At 34.7% G+C, this 22,294-nt stretch overlaps 1 protein-coding gene across 3 annotated transcripts in view; it reads right to left on the bottom strand.

Annotated features, from left to right (window-relative positions):
* The window catches only part of epha3 (eph receptor A3), a 144,999-nt gene extending 127,378 nt beyond the window's left edge, over positions 1-17,621 (bottom strand). Inside the window, exons 1-2 of one of the 3 annotated variants that reach the window (XM_067443297.1) lie at positions 17,412-17,621; positions 8,223-8,287 (exon numbers count right to left, since the gene is read on the bottom strand). In XM_067443297.1, coding sequence (XP_067299398.1) covers positions 8,223-8,287; positions 17,412-17,496 — 150 coding nt within the window. In that variant the 5' untranslated portion in view covers positions 17,497-17,621. The remainder of the gene's footprint in view (positions 1-8,222; positions 8,288-17,411) is intronic. The other 2 variants (XM_067443296.1, XM_067443295.1) reach the window with 2 other exon arrangements.
* Between the last annotated feature and the right edge of the window lie 4,673 nt (positions 17,622-22,294).

Raw genomic sequence — 22,294 nt, 5'->3', positions numbered from 1 at the left:
ATGGAAAGCCAAAAGGGAAGAACGTTTCTGTAATTTATTATATAATTTATAATATTTATGTTATTTCTTTCTGGAGGTGCATCCATTTTGGGTCAAGATCTTGTATTGACAATGCAAGAGTCCAGCACTCTGTAAAGTCTCCTTCAGCACATCCCAAAGACTTTCAATGAATTTCAGGTCTGGACTCCTGAAGTCCAGAGGTGCCAGTTAACGTGTGAAAATGATTCTTCATGCTCCCTCCCAACCATTCTTTCACAGTTTGAGCCTGATAAATATTGACATTGTCATCCTGGAATATGGGCATGGTGTGTCTTTTCTACATGGTTGTTTAAGAAATGAATAGCTACACAATCCATCAATTAGTGTTAGAAGGACTGTTACCAAACATTTAACATGCTAGAAACATAATAATCAATGCAATAATGACCCAATCATTGGCTCTTAAGCATTTGTCTATTTAACAAACAGCAGCTTTTTTAAAGAAAAAAATTTAGGGCGGAGAATTGATTCTATACATCGGTTGTTGATTTGATAGAGCTTACAGTCGATTGTGAGAAAGGGATGGGGTTTAAACAGACTAAATGACTGAAGAAGTCTTGCATATGTCACCACTCACCAGAGAGAACCCTGTTTCACCGAAAGATGGAGATGACATTTTGATAAATAAAAAATAAAAAACATAATGGAGTATTGTTTTATGAATAACAGGCATCCTGATTCTATGTAAATCTTCAGGCCTGGCATTAAGGCAGGATCTAAATGAGGCATTATAATTATAGAAAAATGGAAACTGCTTCTAATATTGTTGAAGTTGTGAATTGCACAAATACGATGCAAATTGAAATAAATCAATGGAAATTTCAGCTGGCCATTTGTCTCAGTTATTTATTGAGCCAACCGGTGTTCCCGAGCATAGCTGATGCTCCAAATGAAGTCCAGGTGCCTAGGCTGTGCCGCATTATCAGACTGCATAGAGAATGACTGTACTGAAACCATGGCTGCCAAAATAAATGAAACATCATATACGATGTGTAAATCACACACACTTGAGAATATAGCGTGGACTGTCTGCTGCCATGAATGACATCATCACCAGCACAAGCCAATCTCCTTCAAATAACTCTACTTTATAATGCATAACACTCGGTTATAGAAAGGGAAACATGGTAAAAGCCTTGTCTGGAAATCTCTTTTATGGACAGCAGCTTCTAAAGGCCGCATTGATTTCTCAGAGAGCACCAGGCTACGATTGGACACCAGTCTGTATTTCCGTCTCCACAGCAGGAGACGTCAGCCCTGCGCTTTGCAACTTAACACTCGACGGGCAGACTGAAGATGACTTTAGGTTTCTCCGAATATCACTTTACAATATAATCCCCCTCCAGCAAGGAAAGCAGCAGAGAAACGAGGAAATCAGCAGTTGGTACATTTGGCAGGGCTGTGGCCCAACTCCCCCCTGTGTACACTCAGTGTGTACACAGGCCAACTGGTACTTCAAACTAATAGATTCCCTGGCACTTGTGGACAAAGTGGAGCAAAGCTTATGTTTCAGACAGATATATAATAAAATTATAATCCTCCTCTCGCTCACATTACAATGGAATCACATTAGTTAGCGAAGACTGACATAAACTGCTGGCTTTTGCTGGTATCACATGCACACTTCCTGTATAGGTGCACACAGTTTCTCTTGATAAAATCACACTCTCTTCATTATAATGGACAAAACTAGAGCAAATTCTGTTTGTGAGGACTCCATTAGAGATGTCGGAGAGGGCATGGAGGAAAAGATACGCTTATGGGTAAACAGGAACTTGTGCAGTGAAGGCTTGATATCCACTAAGAATACACATCATTCCAAGCTTGAGTGGCATTAAAGAGTAAGTGACATGATTTAGCTGACGATAGCTTTTGTTATTTATTTTTAGCTAACTTCTTTTTCTCAATTGGATACCATTTCAAGTCCTTGTGAACCACGAACGTTTTCTTTAGTGCTGTGATGTATTTCCAATTGAAAAGTGGGCGGGGTTTTACAGTACTTGACCACTCTCCATCTCTCACTCATAGCTGACTTAAGGAGGGGTGTGGTTAAGGATATTCAAACCCAAGCCGTCAAGCGGACGTCATCGGAACAGGAAGTAACTTTTCAGATTTTGACATCCAATTACCATGACACATTTTTTTCTGTGTATTAACTTGCATAGATTAATTGTTCACCCTAAGACCTTTAATGTGTGCTAACAGAGTAAATAGGGTCAATTCTGATTTAATGAGGACTTTAAATTAATTTAACATTGATTTATTCTTGAGTAGCAGTGTTGGGGAGCGACTTTTTCAGTAGCATAACAGTAGCTGCTTTTCAAACGTGCAGTTTTTCCTAGTAACAAGCAATTTTTTCCTCAACAAGTAGCAATGAAGAATGAGAAAAAAACAAGATCATTGGTTTTTGTCACAGTGCATTGCAACAGGATTTAATAAACAAATACACTTTTTCCCCTCTTTTACATACAGTTGGAAAGTATAATTAATTTCATTAAAACACTTAATGTAAAAAAGAAGATCTTGTGCAGCAACAAAATATGTAAAAAGCATAAAAACAAAAGGGTTGCACTTTATTTTACAGTACGTGCACTTGTGTGTACTTACAATAATTGCCTAAGAAAGTACTGGTTAATATAAGCTAACTATATGGGTTAAGGATAGGTTTAGGTGTAGGTTAAGGATTAGTACCAAGTTATTACCTAGTTATTGCAGTAGCCATAATAAGTACATAGTATGCACATGCGGAACACGACTGTAAAATAAAAACTCCTTCTGAAAAAGTAAACTTCAGCATTTTTTAAAAAGAGTACTTAATTTTGATATATTATACTTTAAAAGAATATCCCTAAGTGCAAACTGAATGTTAACACACTTGCATATTTTTTTTTACAAATAAATGTATATATATCGTATTTTAATTCATAAATACAATTAGAGCTTTAAATGCTTTTTTGACCATTATAGGACTTGAATAAATCTTTATATGTAATTTAACAATTAGTAGCCTACTTCTATTGTCTAATATATGGTTAAAGTACACTATCATATTTACTAACAAGCATTCATGGTAAATAACAAATACTTTAATGTAAATTCTATTGAAAATTATATGACACACATTTATTTGTAATTACACAAGTTGCAATTTATTACATTTATAATATACTAAAAAATACATTGTAACTTTAAATGCAATGTTGAATAGTACAGTTACAATTATTATAATACTTTAGATGTGTTTTAGTATGTTAGTGTACTTAAAAATTCTACTTAAGTGTTTTAAGAAACATGAAAATGTCATGAAAGTGTACTCTCGTTAAGTATATAAAGTGCCTTTTAGTGATATCATATATGCAAGTACAGTAAAAAAAAAAAACAGATTTAAGATTTGAAAAACACTAAGTGTACATTACATTTGGGACAATTAAGCAAACAGAAAGAAAGAAAGAAAGAAAGAAAGAAAGAAAGAAAGAAAGAAAGAAAGAAAGAAAGAAAGAAAGAAAGAAAGAAAGAAAGAAAGAAAGAAAGAAAGAAAGAAAGAAAGAAAGAAAGAAAGAAAGAAAGAAAGAAAGAAAGAAAGAAAGAAAGAAAGAAAGAAAGAAAGAAAGAAAGAAAGAAAGAAAGAAAGAAAGAAAGAAAGAAAGAAAAAGAAAGAAAGAAAGTATTGTACACTATAAGTAAACTAGCTTCTGTGTAATTAGCTACTTTTGATGGTTGCTATATGTGTAGCTTACTAAATAAAATTAATTGATGTGTAGCTTTTCTTGTATCTTAAGAATCTAGAGTTTCAAAGCAGTTTACACACGCTGTGCAAAAGGCATAAGTCAATCTATATTATATTACAAACACCTAGATAAATTTAAGACACAAATCACTCCAAAGTGAAACTGAAAAAGAGTTATGTTTATACATGAGGCCCATGAACTTTCCCCATTCCCACAATATAGCAGGAAACACTAGAAATGACAAGTGCTTCACCATCTAAGATTTCCTGCTCTAGGTCACAGCAACAACTGTACCCAATCAGTCAATACCTTTTCATCACAGCTTTTACCACAGAGGAACCATAACACATTGTGTGCTGCCCGGACACCCCGCTGCAACCATATGACGTGCTAATCCACCTTTATAGAGGGGGTTTTCTTTGCACTTTGTACAGCTGGAGACCTTTCACAGTTTCTTTTCGGGGGGTGGGGTGGGGGGGGGACTAAATGAGTTTCAGCATCATGTTGGAAATATTGTCTTTCGCTGCGGGCATTGGCAGAGTGTGACTTCAGCAATGCATAATGAAAATTTTGTGTTTGCTACCTATTTTGTCTCAGTCGATTATGCTAAGATGCTTGAGATCTTCTAGCTACTACTCCAGATTTTTAGAGACCAAAATAAGATGAGAAAATACATTATGGGATGTTTGTGTGTACAATGTATAGTTAGATTTTTTCATGAATATGATACAAAAACGTATATGTTATGTTATGTATCGAGAAATGTTATGAAAATGTTTTGTTTAGCACCAAATTCCAAATAAAAATAGAAAAATGTAAACTAATTGTAGAAATTGTGAGGGTGTGTGTTTGTGTGTGTGTGTGTGTGTGTGTGTGTGTGTGTGTGTGTGTGTGTGTGTGTGTGTGTGTGTGTGTGTGTGTGTGTGTGTGTGTGTGTGTGTGTGTGTGTGTGTGTGTGTGTGTGTGTGTGTGTGTGTGCATGCGTGCGTGCGTTCATGTTTTTCTATCCCAGTAGAGACTTCAACTTGAATGCACACGCATTGAATGTGACTCATGAGGATTTGTGTCACCATGGGGACCTAAACTGATGTCCACATGAGAAAACAAGCTTATAAATCATACAGAAGAGATTTTTTGAAAATGTAAACATGCTGAAAGTTTTCTTTAGGGTTAGTAAAGAAAGTTATGGTAGGGTTAGTTTAAGGCAAGTTATGGTAGTGTGTGTGTGTGTGTGTGTGTGTGCGTGCGTGCGTGCGTGCGTGTGTGCGTGTGTGTGTGTGTGTGTGTGGTGTGTGATTAAAAGTTCAAAATGTAAAAGGTATGTAAAGTGAGATGTTACACAAAATTAAACAATTGCCATTAATTTTGTTAAAGTACTGACACAAAAAACATCTGAAAAATATTATCTGAAAAATATTAACATTTTGAAAATATTTAAAATTTGTTTAGCACTTTTAACAACACTGCACATTTTGTTCTTAAGCTAACTTGTAAGTTAACAATATAAAATGTTTCACTCTCTTTTCTCACTCTCAATTTTTCCTGTTTAACTATATGATACATAGTTACATACAGTATGATGTGCAACTGACGTCATATAAGACTACTCATACTATAATATGAATAATACTGAATGATTTTGGTTACATCAATCAATCAAATCTAATATGCATTGCTGGATAGTAACGGAATATATGTAATATGGATTACATAATCAGATTTTTTTTTAAAGTATATACTTGTAATTATATTATATTACATTTTAAAATACTCATAATCAAATTACAATTACATTTTTATTGATTACATTATTACTTAATATTCACAAAATGGCAGTAAATTATCTCTCATTTATTTATTTAAAAAAGTTGTATGTTTTAAATGGTCCTAAAACAGCCTATTGATTATGCATGTTCAGAAAGTCTTCCAGTTATGTCGAATAATTTTTTTTTTTTTTTTTTTTTTGCAATTTGTTTGTATATATATTAGACATTAGAATTTCAAAAACTAGTTCTACTACATTAACCACTACAAAAATATTCTGCCCATCTAAATTTGAAGTTCTGAATATTTTCATTTGTGGCCTACTATACAGTCCAGCCATGATACTCCCTCTGCGAGAGACAATTCATTCAAAAATCTGGAATTAAAAACAATGCCGATGCCAAGCCAAGGCAGTGTTCAAGAGTCATTTGCACTTCTCTTTCAGTTCCTGAGAAGAAACGAGGCATTCCAAACCCCAAAACTACAACCACTAATCAAGCTCTAATCGGTGCCTCAACAGGCGCCTCAGCAAAGATGCTTAACAACTCGAAGAACAATTGCATAGGGTCCTCAGAGCAACGCAAGATCGCAGCAGTTCGTACGGGTAGTCGTGCCGTAGACAGAGTAATCCGACTGCCATGGGTAATGAATCCCAGGCTGAGGCCTGATGCAATTTGGAGAGGCCATAATAAACAGCGCTGCATGTTTAAAGAGCTGTCTGCGCAGGGCCGATTTATATTTACTGGCCTTATCTGAGCGTGAGGCCGCACAGGGAGCGTCCGATGGGCTTAGCTCTTAATTTGCTTTAACCGGGCCGATTTGTGCTTACACTGGCAGAAGGCGGGCGGCCCATCCGTCAGTGTCAGCGCTGCAGCGGCACATTATTTGAAATCATTTTGAGGGCATAGCTTTCAGGGCAAAATGCTTATCGCTCCAAACTAGGGAAAAGTCCTGAGTAATTAGAGTTAATTCACCTTGAGAACCTGATCTTCGCTGTAGTCGTGACAATGGCTACACGTCGACTTAATAAATCCCAGAGCATTCAGCAGGTATCTGCGAGGGATTTCCTTTTTCATTCTAAATCACCTTTATGGCTATTGTAAAGATTAATGATGCTTTCTCTATTGAACTTATGAACATTTAGAAATTAATCTAGCAAATTAGTGCAATTACTCAATTTCCCATAAATGCACTCTACATTAAAAAGCACTTAATTTAAAATGCAAATGACCTTTTTTTTTCTTCATATTTTTCTATTTCTTTACTTTCGCTTTTCTTCTCCCTTTGCGTCTAAGAAAGGAAAGCTTCACGTTTTACTGTGCCAACAGTAAAAAAGAACGAGGGGAAACAAGGTTTGGCAGCTATATGGAACAAATTACTGGATTACCTTTAGCAACTGCCAGCAAGTCATTTTAACACATAATAAAGTTTAAAGAATGGTTTGGTCTGAGTATCCCTTGAGACCAATACCTGTACAACTCGACAAATAAACATGGTTATTATCGGAAGTTGAGACCTTGAGGTTTTGACAACAAAAATAAAGTACCCAGACTTATTTTACGCTGACAGCAGAAACATACCTTTGGGCTTATTATATATATATAATACATGTTATCTCTACTGTATTGTTAGTAAATCGTTTCACACACTGAAATCTTTCTGGTGCTAAATTATTATTATTTGTGATCAATTTCAAAAAATATTTGTATTATCATTATTATTAAATGTTGAAAAAAAATACTGCTTAATATTTTTGTGGGATATATTTCATGAATTTTTAATGAATAGTATGAAAGCGTGTTTCTACCAGAAAATAAAAATAAAATAAAAAGGTAATTGTGACATTTTTTTTTTTTTAGAATTGCATTTGATAAGTCAGAATTCTTCTGAGAAAAATCTTCAGCAATTATCTTATAATTTTTTTTTATTCCATGGTGGAAACAAGCTTTAATAGAATAGAATAGAATAGAATAGAATAGAATAGAATAGAATAGAATAGAATAGAATAGAATAGAATAGAAAGTTCAAATGAACAGCATTTATTTTAAATATAAATCTTGTGTAAGATTATACGTCTTTACAGTATTTTTAATAAATTTAATGCATAATACAATTATTAACTTGTTTGTAACACTTTACTTTTTTGTCCAATTCTCACTGTTAACTAGTTGCGTATTAGCATGAATATTACTAGCATGTCAGCTGTTTATTAGTACTTATAAAGCAAATATAATGCTTTATTCTGCATGACCTTATTCTAATATCCCTTAATCCTACCCAATTCCTAAAGTTAACAGCTACCTTACTAACTATGAATTAACTATTAATAAGCAGTAATTAGGAGCTTATTGAGGCAAAAAGTGTACTTAACAGTTAGTTAATAGTGATATTTGGACCCTAATCTAAAGTGTGACTATTTTTTTTTTTTTTTTTTTTTTTTATTGTACTTAATCCAACATTTTGAATGGTTGTGTACAACGTTTTCCAAAACATGTTAAGCAGCAAAAACTCCTTTCACACTGAAAATAAGAAATGTTTCTTAAACATTTAAATTTAGTGTGTAAATACAATTATTCTCAAATTTTTAAAAAAGATGCACTTTTTGGGGGGCTCCCCAACATCCTCACAGCGTGAAATATCTGTTCTCTTTTTTTTCCACTAAGAAATATGGATTAGGTCTGCAACACTCACCCCATGGGATGGGGATGATATCCATCCCAGCTCCCCTTGGCTTGCTTTGGAGTCCAACAGGTTAACTGTAGAAAAGGAGACAGTAGGGAAGAGAAACAAATAAGCAGTTATCCCTTTTAGATCCGGTTTCACCCCCCCGCCACACTGCCTCTCGGACCGGGATACAGCACTCAGTGTGCAGCGTCCCGATCAACACAGTATTTACTCAGCTGCACTGCTCTTGTGCCACAATCCAATTAAACAAACAATGGAGTCAACAGACTCATCCTTCAAACGAACATTTTCAGTATGCCGTACATGCTTTAACTGGACAGAGAAAAGACACCCTTGTTACCCTTGCATGGGGTCTTTAATGTCTGATACAAATCTTAACAAAGCAAACAAATCACAAATGGTTTCTTTCATCTGACAAGCTGAATAGATTTTAAAGTGATATGTTGATAAGAGATTGTTGCTCAGCATTGTGTGCTAGAGCTTGATTGTTTGTTTGTTTTTTTACTATAATTTATCATTTACAAATAAAAAGGAAATATCCTTTATTGCTATTAATATTTTACTTTTTCCTCACTCATGCAACATAAAAATTCAGGCATTATTGTCCCACTGAATTTGGTTCATAGTACAATGTTTAATCTCTATCTGTCTTTGTGTTTATATATTTATTTGTGTTTGTGCAGATATTTACATTTTTATTAAACAGATTATCAAACCCTTATCAAATCCAGTCAATTTGAAATTAAAGAAACAACAAATCCAAGATAACATAAAACATAAAATGAAAAATAAAACATTGCGAGAGGCCAGAAAGGAAGTATTACTGCATTATTAAAAATGTCTGGCTGCCTGCATGGTGTGCTACAGAGGAGAAGGTCGCGACGAGCCCTTGACATCTCCGTGTCTCCTGCTCTCATAACAATGACTCCTGTTTGATTGAGCAAGGCTTCTACAGGCACAAAGAGAAAGAACAAAAGCCTCCATCGGTGTACAGTAAACGCATAATCCCAGCTGACATGTGGGGCACTCAGCATGGCGTCTATGGCCCCAACTAATAGCTGTGTCACTCATTCTCCCTACAGCGATGGCAAGAAAACATCCAGCCAAATCACAAGTGGACATATGGGACATGAATGACATAGTCCTTTCTTTTATAAAAGTGCCTAGAAACACGCACTTCAATGCTAATATTTATCACAATCTTTAATATTTATTATTTTTACTCATTTATTATTTTACACATTTTATAATAATAATAAAGCTATCAAAATTATGAAATATGACAAATTTTACTTTTTGGTAGTGATCAAAAATATAGGCTATATATATAAAAAAAATTATAACACTTTACAATAGAGTTTGAATAACATGAACTAAGAACGAACAATACTTTGACAGCACATATTATTCTTAGTTCATGTTCATTTCAGCATTTACTAATACATTATTAAAATCAAATGTTGTATTTGTTAACATTAGTTATAATGCACTGTGAACTAACATGTACAACTATATTTTTATATCTTTAACAAAGCTAAACAAATACAGTAACAAATGTATTGCTCATGGTTAGTTCATGTTAGTTAATACATTAATGTTAACAAATGAAACCTTATTGTAAAGTGTTACCAGTTTTTATTTCTGAAAAGATATTCACTTAACACACCTCATGGTGCAAAATGAGATGCCTTTAAAAAGTATTTAAGTTCACATTTATGCTGGATAATTTGCATTGTTTGCCTTTATTATCTGGTCCAACCAGGGATGTGTTTCCCGTACAAAGATGTAACTCGCTGCTTCACTACCATAATACGATGCATCATTGAAGAAACCAACTAGCTAGTCATGATGTTTCCCTAAACTGTATTTTTGCAAATTTGTTGTTTCAGCCACGTTGATTGAGATGATTTGGCTAATAATTACTGACATGGCATCTGAGGATTAATTCTCTTCTTTCTTAGTAATATGCTTTATTTCCATACTCCGTCATATGTGCACTCTTAATAAAGGTCGCTTTAAATCTCTTGACAAAATAAACGACCTAAATGTGCATATTCTAAATAAAATATATAGATTATACTGAATGTCAGCTTGCTTATTTTGCTTAAGATATGGATTTATTAAGTCCATGTCATGCAGACAAGAAACTAGGTTGAGAGCTGTCGATCCAACCACACAACTTTGCGATGCTGTTTGCAAATGTTTGCTGGAAGTATGGTTTCGGGAAACCATGGTAACGACATAACTCGTGACCACAGTGGGCAATGATTTTGGGAAACACACCCCAGATTTTTTGTTTGATTGAAAAAAAGAAGTATAAATAAAATTAAAAAAAAATAAATAAATAAAATAAAATAAAATAAAATAAAATAAAATAAAATAAAATAAAATAAAATAAAATAAAATAAAATAAAATTAAAAAAAATTAAAAAAAAAAAATTGTTTTTATTAAAAGTTTTTAAGATCACAAATAAATAAATTAAAAATTAAAAATTCAGTCAGGTGCATCCATAATTTTGATTGGTAGTGTATATGTCATGGGTTCTGTGGAGATTCTGTTGGAGACCCTATTACTAAATTCCAGCACAAAACGGCACCGCACCTGAGCACTAGCCAAACAGCTGGCTGTTCTCATACTGTAGATGATCCCCATTAACTATAATAAAGCTATCTGCTTATGTCAGATAATGGCAGCTCACATCCAGCTCCGTTGGTTCCAATTTAAATTTCTCAATGAGCCGAGCCGGCATCTCAAATTGAGCCGACCAGGGAAATTTGAGACCATAAAATTAGATAGCTACATGGGTGAGGCAAATTCTGCAGCTGTAAGAGAAGGAAATCACAGCCAACGTCATTCCCAAACACTCCACGAGAAGTGTAGCATCAAGCAACGCGTCCAAGCTCAAAACAAAGGGCTAATTATGAACAGCTGATTCAACGGCCGTTTCATCCAACGACCACACCAGACAAAATAGGTAAATCAATACAGGAGCGAGACAATAATCTAGGATTCCAACCACAGGCCGCCAAGGGGAGTCTACCTCTCTAATGTATCATCCCTGCACTACTAGCTATTGTTTTCTTTTCATCAGCACATGGCACACTGATCGAATAGATGCTGACAATGAAGACAATGGTAATGTTTCATTCACAAACTAAGAACAGCTCAATGTGAAATACATATTTACGTTGAGATACTGACCAAAGAAAGAAGACAATAAATCAGTATTAAACCTGCCCTACTACTTTACCCATCAACATACAGATTAAATAAAGAAACATTTAAAGTCACATGGCATCATAATTTCACTTTTATATTATATTATGGCAGTTGAACTACAATAGGCAAGTTGAAATGTCCTGTTGTAAAAATCCATATAAAACAAGTTTTTTTTAATGTATTTATTTTTATAAATTAATATCATGAGAGCAGATTTTATGACATCTTATAACAACCTACACTGAATATTTGTACTTTTAAAAAATAATTTGTAACACAAACCATTTAAAATGAACTAGTGAAAAACTAAACATATATATTTTGATAACGCTTTAGTATGGGGAACACATATTCACTATTAAGTACGACTTTTGCCTTAATAAACTCCTAATTTACTGCTTATTAATATTTAGTAAAGTAGTTTTTGTAGCATTTAAGTTTAGGTATTGAGTTAATAACTGAACCTTAAAATAAAGTGTTACCTATATTTTTAAAGTAAAACATTATGTTTATTTTATAATTTTATTTTTAGTTACTCTCTCTCTCTCTCTCTCTCTCTCTCTCTCTCTCTCTCTCTCTCTCTCTCTCTCTCTCTCTCTCTCTCTCTCTCTCATGGGGATTTTTCATAGGCGTAATGGTTTTTATACCGTTCAAACTGTACTTTCTATCCCCTTACACTGCCCCTACCCCTAAACCTACCCATCACAGGAAACATTCTGCATTTTTATTTTCTAAAAAAAACTCATCCTGTATGATTTATAAGCATTTTGAAAAGTGAGGACATGGCCAATGTCCTCATAAGTCACCCTCTCCTTGTAATACCTGTGTCATACCCATGTCATTATACACATTTGTGTCCTGATATTTCACAAAAACAAGCACACACACACACACACACACACACACACACACACACACACACACACACACACGTCAAAAACAGAAAACTAGATGTCATTGCTCTGACATCTTTTCTGTGAAGGTTTTTGCGTGCCCTTTTATAATTGCCTCGTCACATAATCCTTAAGATTTTACTGTTTCAGGGATAGGGATAGAGAGCGCACATAAAATAGCCACTAACCTTAAACTTAGTAGTGAACATGTTTGTCGATTACGATCTGAACGAGGTTTGCATGAGTATAAGAGAACCATATGGCCTGTAAATGGCACACTGCCCTCTTTTCTCTGCGTTCTCTTCACCTCTCAGGTAGTTAATTAAATCTGTTATTGAATTAAGAGGAGAGTCAGGTGTCCGAACACCCCAGAACCGCCGGGTCCTCGGAGAGGACAAGAGGACTTGATGCCTGGCTTTATTAAAATCTGACTGTGGGTGTGTATAAGACACATGGCGGACTTGGGGATTATTTTCAAAGGATTTTCGAGCGAACACGTCAGGCCTCATATGTGTGTCCAAAATACCCACTGCTTCTCCAATGATCCCTTTTCTCACCCACCCTAGATCCTCCCATGCAGCTGGTCTACCTTCACACAGAAACCCCAAGGGTCGCGACAAACCACACACGTATAGCGCACATATCTTTCCAAGAGGTCAATACTTGTAAGGGATGTTATCACAATTGGCTTCCTTTTAATCCAAACCACATTTTGGGTTTTAGATTCAAAAACATTTGCCACTCTTGATTTACTAATTCCCTAACAAAATGGAAAACAATAGCAAAACAGGGCTTGCAGCTTGATCGAAGGTTCCGCCCATAGTGGCAAGATGGCAATGAAGTATTAACCTCTACACTATGAATAATTCAGTCGAGTCTCAGGGTGTCTGCCTCAGCCCCTCTGAATCCTCACAGCTTTTTTTGCCCACCATATTTGTCCAAAACCCACCCATCTGCATGACCATGCACATTACTGTTATATTGATCACACATGTGTTTGTATGTGTGAGCAAATTTCCACACATCCGAAAAGTAACGTCACTCAAAAAACATTAGCCGTCCCAGCTGGAAACTAGTGCACCATGACATCAGACCACACCATGTCGTGCTGCCATCACATAGTCTGAGGGAGCGGGGCATTGTGGCTTGCGTACTGCGCCATTTTGGCCACAAGTAAGAAAATGGAAACCCTAGTGACGGAATTGTGTTGCATGATTCGTTTACATCTATATTTATGTTTTTTGGCAGATGCTTTATTCTGGAGCTGATCGGCTTTGTGAAGATTTTCTGAGGTATTCCAATGACAATTTTGTTATTTTTGTTGAAATCGTCCTATAAGGATGTGGTCAACTGTTAGCTATAATTCCGCATGCTCGGAAAACTGTCTGCCGTAAGTGTACTGACAGTAGAATAGGCGATATGCATTACAGTAAGTTTACCCACCACAAACTTGACTCACATAGGCCAAGCTAAATGGCAGAAAAATGAATTTGCTTCTTTACACAGAAGTATGTTTCACTAGGCAGTGTGCCCGGATCCCCAAAAAAAAGATATCAATTCCAAGGTATCAAGCTATATAAATATATCAATTTAAACTTTAAGTCAAATGTGTATATTTTAAGTATAAAACTTGTGTGTGTATATGTGTGTTGGGGGGGGGGGGGTAAAAATAGTGGATAATAGTTTAGACTATTACTTTGCTGCTTAGATATTTAACATTTGCATTTATAAATAACTATAGGCTACCTGTATGTATACCAGAAAATACACAGGACAATTAGTAAAAAAAAAAAATCATAATAATAATAACTTAAAAAAATCTTCTTCTTCTTCTTCTTCTTCTTCTTCTTCTTCTTCTTCTTCTTCTTCTTCTTCTTCTTCTTCTTCTTCGTCTTCTTTTCTTTTCTTTTCTTTTCTTTTCTTTTCTTTTATTTTCTGTATTATTATTATTATTATTATTATTATTATTATTATTATTATTATTATTATTATTATTATTATTATTATATTTGCTGTAGTTTTCAAGTAGCCACCTTTGCTGTGAAATTGTTCCCCAACTTTCTAATTCTTTTTTTTTTTTTTTTTTAAAGGCCACCAGCTATGGCTTTTTACAATTATTTTAAAACTTAATTCTGCTCAGTTAAAAAAGAAAATGTCATAGTAAAGTGTTTCAGGATTACATTTGTTTTATCCTCTATCTTTAACAACAAATATGCTAATAACACACGGCAAATGCGACTGTGTAGCTGTATGGTTTTGGTTATCAAAATGCTATTTATTTTTAACATTCAGACTTTACTTTAAAGTTTCGAATATTATTATTATTATTATTATTATTATTATTATTATTATTATTATTATTATTATTATTATTATTATTATCCCTATTTTACGACCTGATGTTAAGGGTTAAAGTGCACGGCCCGTGTAGTAAATCGGCCCATTTCAGCTCGAGCAGAAGAAAACGACTGAAGACTGAAGAGTAGGCTATAGGTGTCAGGTCAACAGTTAGGCTATGGGATTTGTTAAGGAAAGTTATGAGTGTTAAATAGTAGGCAATAATAATTAAATAAAGAGTGGCAAATGTATCCCTTTTAACATAAATTAAAATAAATAAATAAAAATGAACACTTATTTTAATGAGGGGGGAAACGGAAATAGGCTTAAGTCTCGATTCACATAGATAGGCTATAACTTTTGAATCACACATAGGCCTAAAATCTGAAAGGATTTATGAGTCTTTTTTTTTTTCCTGAATGAATGCTCGTGGAAGACTGCGTCGATATAGACTACATGAATTTCTGAATGTGACCCGCGACTAGGTCATCAAAATGGCCTTTGACGCATTAGGCTACACTTTCAATAGCCTATAGCACATACAAATATTTATTTTTGTATTAATGAAAATTAAACCTGTTTTATTGTTAATTCAATTTATATTTGGAGATTATAAATACTGCACTTGAGCTGATTAGGCGACTGCTAGCTGTAAAAAAAGCACTTTGCTCCAAATAATATCAATGACTGCGGCTCTATACTGACACTCTCTGGTGAAAAACACGTCCCATTATATGCTATTTGAGCAAAAGATAATTCACAGCCCATAAATCAAAACAGGAGAGAAAAGCCGCTCTATCACAAAGAACAGACAGCTAAAACACCCTGAAACATCAGAACGATCCTCTTGAGTTGACAGAATTTATAAACAGTTCTCATCTTTTCTACACAGATCAGATGTTAAACTCTCACACAAAAATACAATTCTAAACTCAATAATAGCAAATTGGCCTGTATATTTAATCTCAAACATGAAAAGCCATACATCCCCCAAACGAATCTCTCCATCACCATTGTAGAGGCTATTGAACAAGCCTACCATTAGCGAACATCTCTGTTGTTTCTAATTAGGCCAATAGAACACCTGAAGCTTTGGAAATGCTCATATGTAATATGTAGTGGATATGGGAAAATACTGACGGAAGCTTTTGTAATTAGTATTTATGGGCTATACACGAAGTTTCTCGTAATTTTCCCCGACTCTAAAAACTTTACCGCTCTGGAGGGGACACAATTCGAACAGTTCACACACTGCGAACTAAACAGTTGTGATATGGGACAGGCTGTAAACAGGATGCATATGCATTTCAAGCAAATAATAAAATAAGCCTAACATAAAAAATATTATCCGTTTTAGGCCTACATCTCGACTCCGCCGCTTCTTGGGTGTTTTATAAAGGACGAGATGTCAAACTACAAACTCACTGTCCTAGAAAAATAATAGGCCTAAGTGTTTTAAGAAATATATAGTGGTACTGTGCCTAACTTGCTGACTCCTAATAGATTTTAAGTTATTGACTAACTGTAGGCCTAATAGCCTACTGCTTTAAATGTTCACTTTATTTTAAATCGTAGGCTATATTAATTTGTAGGCCTATCGTGTAGTTATAGGCTATAATATAGGCTAGTTGTATAGTATATATTCAATAGGATATTCAATAGGCCATATGTGATTGAAAATTACAAGTTTACTTAGGCTATATAACTGGCAGTATATGTGCCAATATGTTTAGTTAGGCAACTTATGTGATTAGTTGTAAAATTGACAGGGGTTTTGAACAAGGTAATACACTCAGATGTATTTATTTTTGAGGAATAGCCTAACTGCCCGCCACCGTAAGCAGCTTTATTACAAAATGCTTTCAGTTCACGTCAACGTGCTTTGTCAAAAATTGATGAATAGATAAAATAAGATAATAAAACGGAGAACAGTCTAACTTCAGTGTAACTATGTGACAGGCATTTACGGCGTAAATTTCGTCCTGCCCAAAGGGTGCATTTGCAGAAAAGTAGCCTCTGCATTTAGTAAACTGAACTATTTCATGTAGGGTATTACAACAAACGCGCGTATAGGCTAACTGAAATAAACTAGGTGCACAAAACTTGCAGCGCATGTAACTTGACTATCGTTTGCACGGCAAAAATACATCATAGCGTAATTAAAGCAATTTCTTAATGATCAAGAAAGTGCAAATACATTAACTGCACAAAGAGTCTTTACACATATACCCCATATTAAGATTATGCATATGCTCGTTAGAATTTCGGACTGGATTTCGCGCTCAGACGGTGCGCGTTGTGCTTTCCCAAATGATCGATCGTTTCAAAATATGCTCTTATCCTGTAGCCAGCTGTGACCCTAACAAACAATAATAAACAGCACTAAAAGTTTGATTTGCAGCGATCCCCTTGTAGCCTTTTCTCGCGAAATCAAGTCAATGCGTCTCGCGCAGAACTGCGATATTATTGATTCCCAGACCAAATCGGTTCATGTGAAGCAGCTGGTTTAAGATAAAGTGAATAAGCGCGCGATTAACAAATATAACCACATTCGCCGCGGCATCGAGAAGCATCGAAGGTAAAGCAGGTAACTATTGCACTTGAATTTAATTTCCTCTGTCAACGTGCTGCAGATTAAACAACCCTTTCAGGACCAGCTCAAGTCAACTGACAATATTAGCTAAAGACACACTACAGTATAAGGAGAGATGAGGATAACATGTCTCACTCCAGACGTTATCTTACCTTCGTTGGACGGATGAATAATGAATTCTGCGCTGGAAATGAACGTGAAGAGAAAAAGGAAAAGTATTAAGCTTTTGAAATCCATGATAGCAGTTCAGGGGGCAAAGCAAGGTACATAACTCCATGAAGCATGCCACTCATGTGAGGGCTTCTGTTCCGACACAAGTTACCATTCTCGGCTCAGAGGCTGATGTCAAGTTTGACACCGGAGACGAGGAGGAGTCTCTCTCTCTCTCTCTCTCTCTCTCTCTCTCTCTCTCTCTCTCTCTCTCTCTCTCTCTCTCTCTCTCTCTCTCTCTCTCTCTCTCTCTCTCTCTCTCTCTCTCCTCAGATCTCACTGGGAGCTTCCCTTTTTTCGCTGGGTCCTACACACCAGACAGCGCCGTTTATTAGACCGGCAGGTTCAAAAGAGGTCATGTCATCTCTCGGAAATTGAAGAGAAGACGAAAACACACGAGGCAGCTCATCAAATTCCAGTTGCTATATGTCACACTGTGGGATTTATGCACTTCCTTTCCCTAAAAACAGCATTAAGCTCAACCCATATGTCACATCACGAAAGCTATAGGCTACATACAACAACTCGAAGTATAAACACATGGCTTTGTTTGGTCACATGAATGTAAGGGGTCACATTTACACTACTCAAGAACTGAATAATACAAATAACAACACATATATTTTATTGAGCTTTTGTTAGTAGGCTGTTGCACAGTTAACAAAATCAATACCCACTAACACTAGAAATGCAAGTCGCCATTAAATCTTTTTTTTATTTTATTTTTTATTTTTTTGATTATGTGGAATATTGCAATATTTATTTATTTTAAAGGGTAAGTTCATTCAAAAATGAAAATTAGATGTTTATCTGCTTACCCCAAGTGCATCCAACATGTAGGTGTGTCTGTTTCTTCAGTCGAACACAAATGAAGATTTTTAACTCCAACCGCTGCTGTGTGCCAGTCATATAATGGGGGGAATAGGTAAAAAGTCTATGAGAGGAAAACATACAAATAAAAAAACATGCTTAAGCAACGTGCACAAAAACCCTGATGCTCCTCACGACACATTGATTTGTTAAGACACGAACCCATCGGTTTCGGTGAGAAGCAGATAAACATCTAATTTTCATTTTTTGGGTGAACTAACCCTTTAATAACTAGACTAAATTTAATAAATCAGTGCACACCATTATTCTATTCTTTAATTCATCTGCCCTAATAATCTTTAATTCAAAATAGCTTCCTCTCATCTCTTCTCTGATGATGTGTTGATGGGCACGAGGGCGGGACAATCTGTCATTCACATGAGATAGGAGCAACAGCATGATCTTCACTATATCTTTTCTTGTAGCTTTAACTGTAGCTGATTTTTTAACAAATTATTAAAAAAGTATTTTTATGTTTATAATATTTTCTAGAATATTTAGGCTATGATATTGTAAGATTTATTTAAAATGGACACTAACATAAACAACTTTCATTATGTTATTTGTTTGTTCAATTTATTTTTTATTTTTTATACAAACTGCACTGTCATCATGAACAAATATCTCTCAGACATTGTTCCATACAGAAACTGTATGTAGGCTGCATGCTGTCATATCAGGCCTTTAAAACCTGTCTAAGCAGCTGTTGGGTGGAGAGCCGTCCTGTAGAGGCTGATCGAGCCTGAGACAGCCATCATACATAAACCAACTGGAACAACTTTCAAGAGACACTTAGAAAGGAAGTAAACATCACTTGAGTTTCAATAAAAAACACTCACAGGATGTGAATAAAGTGGACTGAGGGGATTTGACATTTATTGAACTGTAATATTGAGCAATAATTGTTGCAATATATATATTTGCAAGGTATAATACTAATGAGTTTCTTTTGGTGAACTTTTGCAGTTCTTTATTAAAACAATAGGAATATTATTCAATAATAATATATAAATTAAATAATAAATAATGAAATTCAAATATTTTATAAATATTTATAAAAAAAATACAAAAAGAAAAAAAAATATTATGTAAAGGCCAAGGTTCGCAGAGCAACTCTACTTTTGCTTAGTCTAGCTAATTTTCCTCAATTTTTTAAAGTTAAGAAATTAAAATTTTAGGTAAACAGAACTTGCAGATTTTTATTTTTATTTTTGTAATCATATATTTGAATTGCTTTGGAATATTTGAGTAAGTTAAATAATTCATTTAACTTAAAAATATCATGTAATCTAAAAAAATTTGTAGTGGAAATTTGACAAGCTTTAACTAGCTAATCCAATAAATGCCACCTCGCTAATTGGAAACACAATGCTTTGGTAGCATTAGCATAGATAGCACTTGCTGAATGTGGACAGCAATACATTTAATATCTGTTTTTAAACTAAGCTCACAATCCACTCGTCACCATGATGGCATAACAAAAAAATAACATTACTAAATGTCCCACTTAACATCAATCTTAATATATATATATATATTATATAACAACGAATTTTGGCATTTACTGTTCCTTTTGAGTGTTGTATCAAAGGATGCTGTGGGACATAGAAATCCCAGCCCAGTTTCAGTTAAATTTAAGTTGCCTGAATGTAAAGAAACACATTAATAAAACTCAAAACAAATAAATAATTCAGGTTAATTAAAATGTGGCAGTTTTGAGAACTCAAAAGAAAAAGAAAGTTCAAAATACTCGTAAAAGTTTATTTGTTTGATGTAATTTGTTTAATTTGAGTTGGCTCTACTCAAACCAATTCATTATTTTAAGTGTTTGGGTGCAGTGTAAGAGTCAGCTTTAAATAAAAACATGCAAAATATAGAGATTCTTAATTCAGCTGTACAATTGCCTTTATTTGTAACAATTTAATGTATTCATTGACAAACTATGTCTCAAATGTTTAATCCAATTGAACACCATGATGAATGGATTTCTAAATATTTTTTACATGCATACAAAAAAAATCTATTGTATTAAATCTGTTTTTCCATATCTGAGACAGGCATATTTAATCCTTGTCTGCTCTTACTTGTGGTGAAACTATTTTATTACATTTCTTTTTCAGAGCAATTTAATACTTTAAAAGGAATAAAATTAGGTTAGAACATGAAATATATATACACAATAACTGTGATTTCTATTGCTGACAATTATACTCCTCTCCTCTGTTGTTAACTTGTATTTCATTATTTTTCCCCCACTGGTCCCTTTTCCACACTGGATATGATATAAACTGTCAGACTTGTGTAAACTGTGTTATAGTATATGCAATTTTTTTTTTTTTTTTTTTAGCTGCACTTTTGGGTCTTTTTTGGAACTCCCTGTCACCGCAATCAAGTCTGAATATTGATTTAATGTTCCAATGTGACTTAAATATGTTGTGAGGAAGAACGGCATTCTTCACTTTTACAAAAACAGAGAAAGCAGATGTTGAAATATATATGCCCCTGCAGCTACAGAGAAAAACTTTGCAAAATACAAATACGTACAATCGAGTTTAATGGCAGTACAGGAAGCCCTTTCCTGTCTGCCGAGGATACACTTTTCATTTAGTTTCTTACAGAATTGGGCTCTTTTCAATCATTTAATTCAGTGCTTTTTCCCTAGAAGCTGACAAATTATTTGGCAGGATAAAACACATATTTTAAAGCCATTGTCTCACTGACTTTCTGTCTTGAGCACAAAGTATCAGCTCAACATCAAGTTAAAGCTGCAGGCAGTCTAAAGGGATATCTACAGCTGAATCATTTGTCAATTCATTCTTATTCCCACTCTAAAAGTGCTAACACGATCCCAGATTTAACAGTATGTTTAACAAGTAAATATGTCTGGAGCATGATTTAGTGGAGAAAAGCAAAACAAAGAGACAAATCAACTGAAGTAGCGATTAAAAACAGGAACACAACATTTGGTTTTCCCAGTACCATTGAGGTTTTGTCTGAGGCATACGCTGCCTCGATGTGTGGCCCATATTATAGCGTGTGAAAGTTAAACACAATACTTTTTGCTGATCTCAGCACAGTGAAAAGAACTTAAACAGGAAAACCATAGACCACTTCATAAGATAATACTGCCTCTTTTTTTTATCAAATTAATTAAATAAAACAATGTCAAAACAAGTACAGTTAATTTAATCTAATTGTTTTTAATGTAACATTATATTTAAAATTTTTAAAAAACATACTGTAATAAATTATAATTCTGCTAATGTCTAACATAAAGCAAAGTCTGAGTTGTAGAGTTTTCCAGATCTCCACAAATCCTCTCTTTTGTCTTGCACTTCAACGGACTTTACTGTTTTTGTCGGAGAGCCATGTTGTGTTCTGGGTGCCAGTTTTGGATGCCATCCCTCCACCATCTGCTCCTGGATCATGCCAATCAGAGTTTGGAATGGCACCTCTGCCTCGCCAGCCAACATAACAGTTGCATTGCAATTGGTCAGCTGTAGATTTTCCCTCAGGCCACACCTATCTCTCATTTCACAGAGGATGAGTTTCCCCATTATTCGGTCAGTTTGCTATAGCATATCATGAATCATCTGTTCCGCATTCTTGTTAGATACACCACTGCATTTAATGAGTAGAATAATGAATCTAAAATGCAAATGTGCGCCTCCACATATGTGTTTATGATAGCTTTATATACATGCGAATAAGGAATATTGATACAATTTGCGTTGAACTTGATTTATTATTCATGCACTTTGATACCCAGAGTAGTAATGCTTTGTTTACCATTCTTTCCACAAATACTATTGGCATGTCGCAGCGAGCTATTGCTACAGCCTGCAAATAGCTGAGTACACATTATTCATGAACATTGAACTGCAGGGATTTGGGTCATTGCATTGCTTCAGATGAATGCACAAATAGTTCAAAAAGTACACATGAAATGGGTCAT

Source organism: Pseudorasbora parva, chromosome 5, assembly GCF_024679245.1.
Source record: "Pseudorasbora parva isolate DD20220531a chromosome 5, ASM2467924v1, whole genome shotgun sequence".
NCBI lineage: Eukaryota > Metazoa > Chordata > Actinopteri > Cypriniformes > Gobionidae > Pseudorasbora > Pseudorasbora parva.
This window is presented reverse-complemented; position numbering and strand designations above follow the sequence as displayed.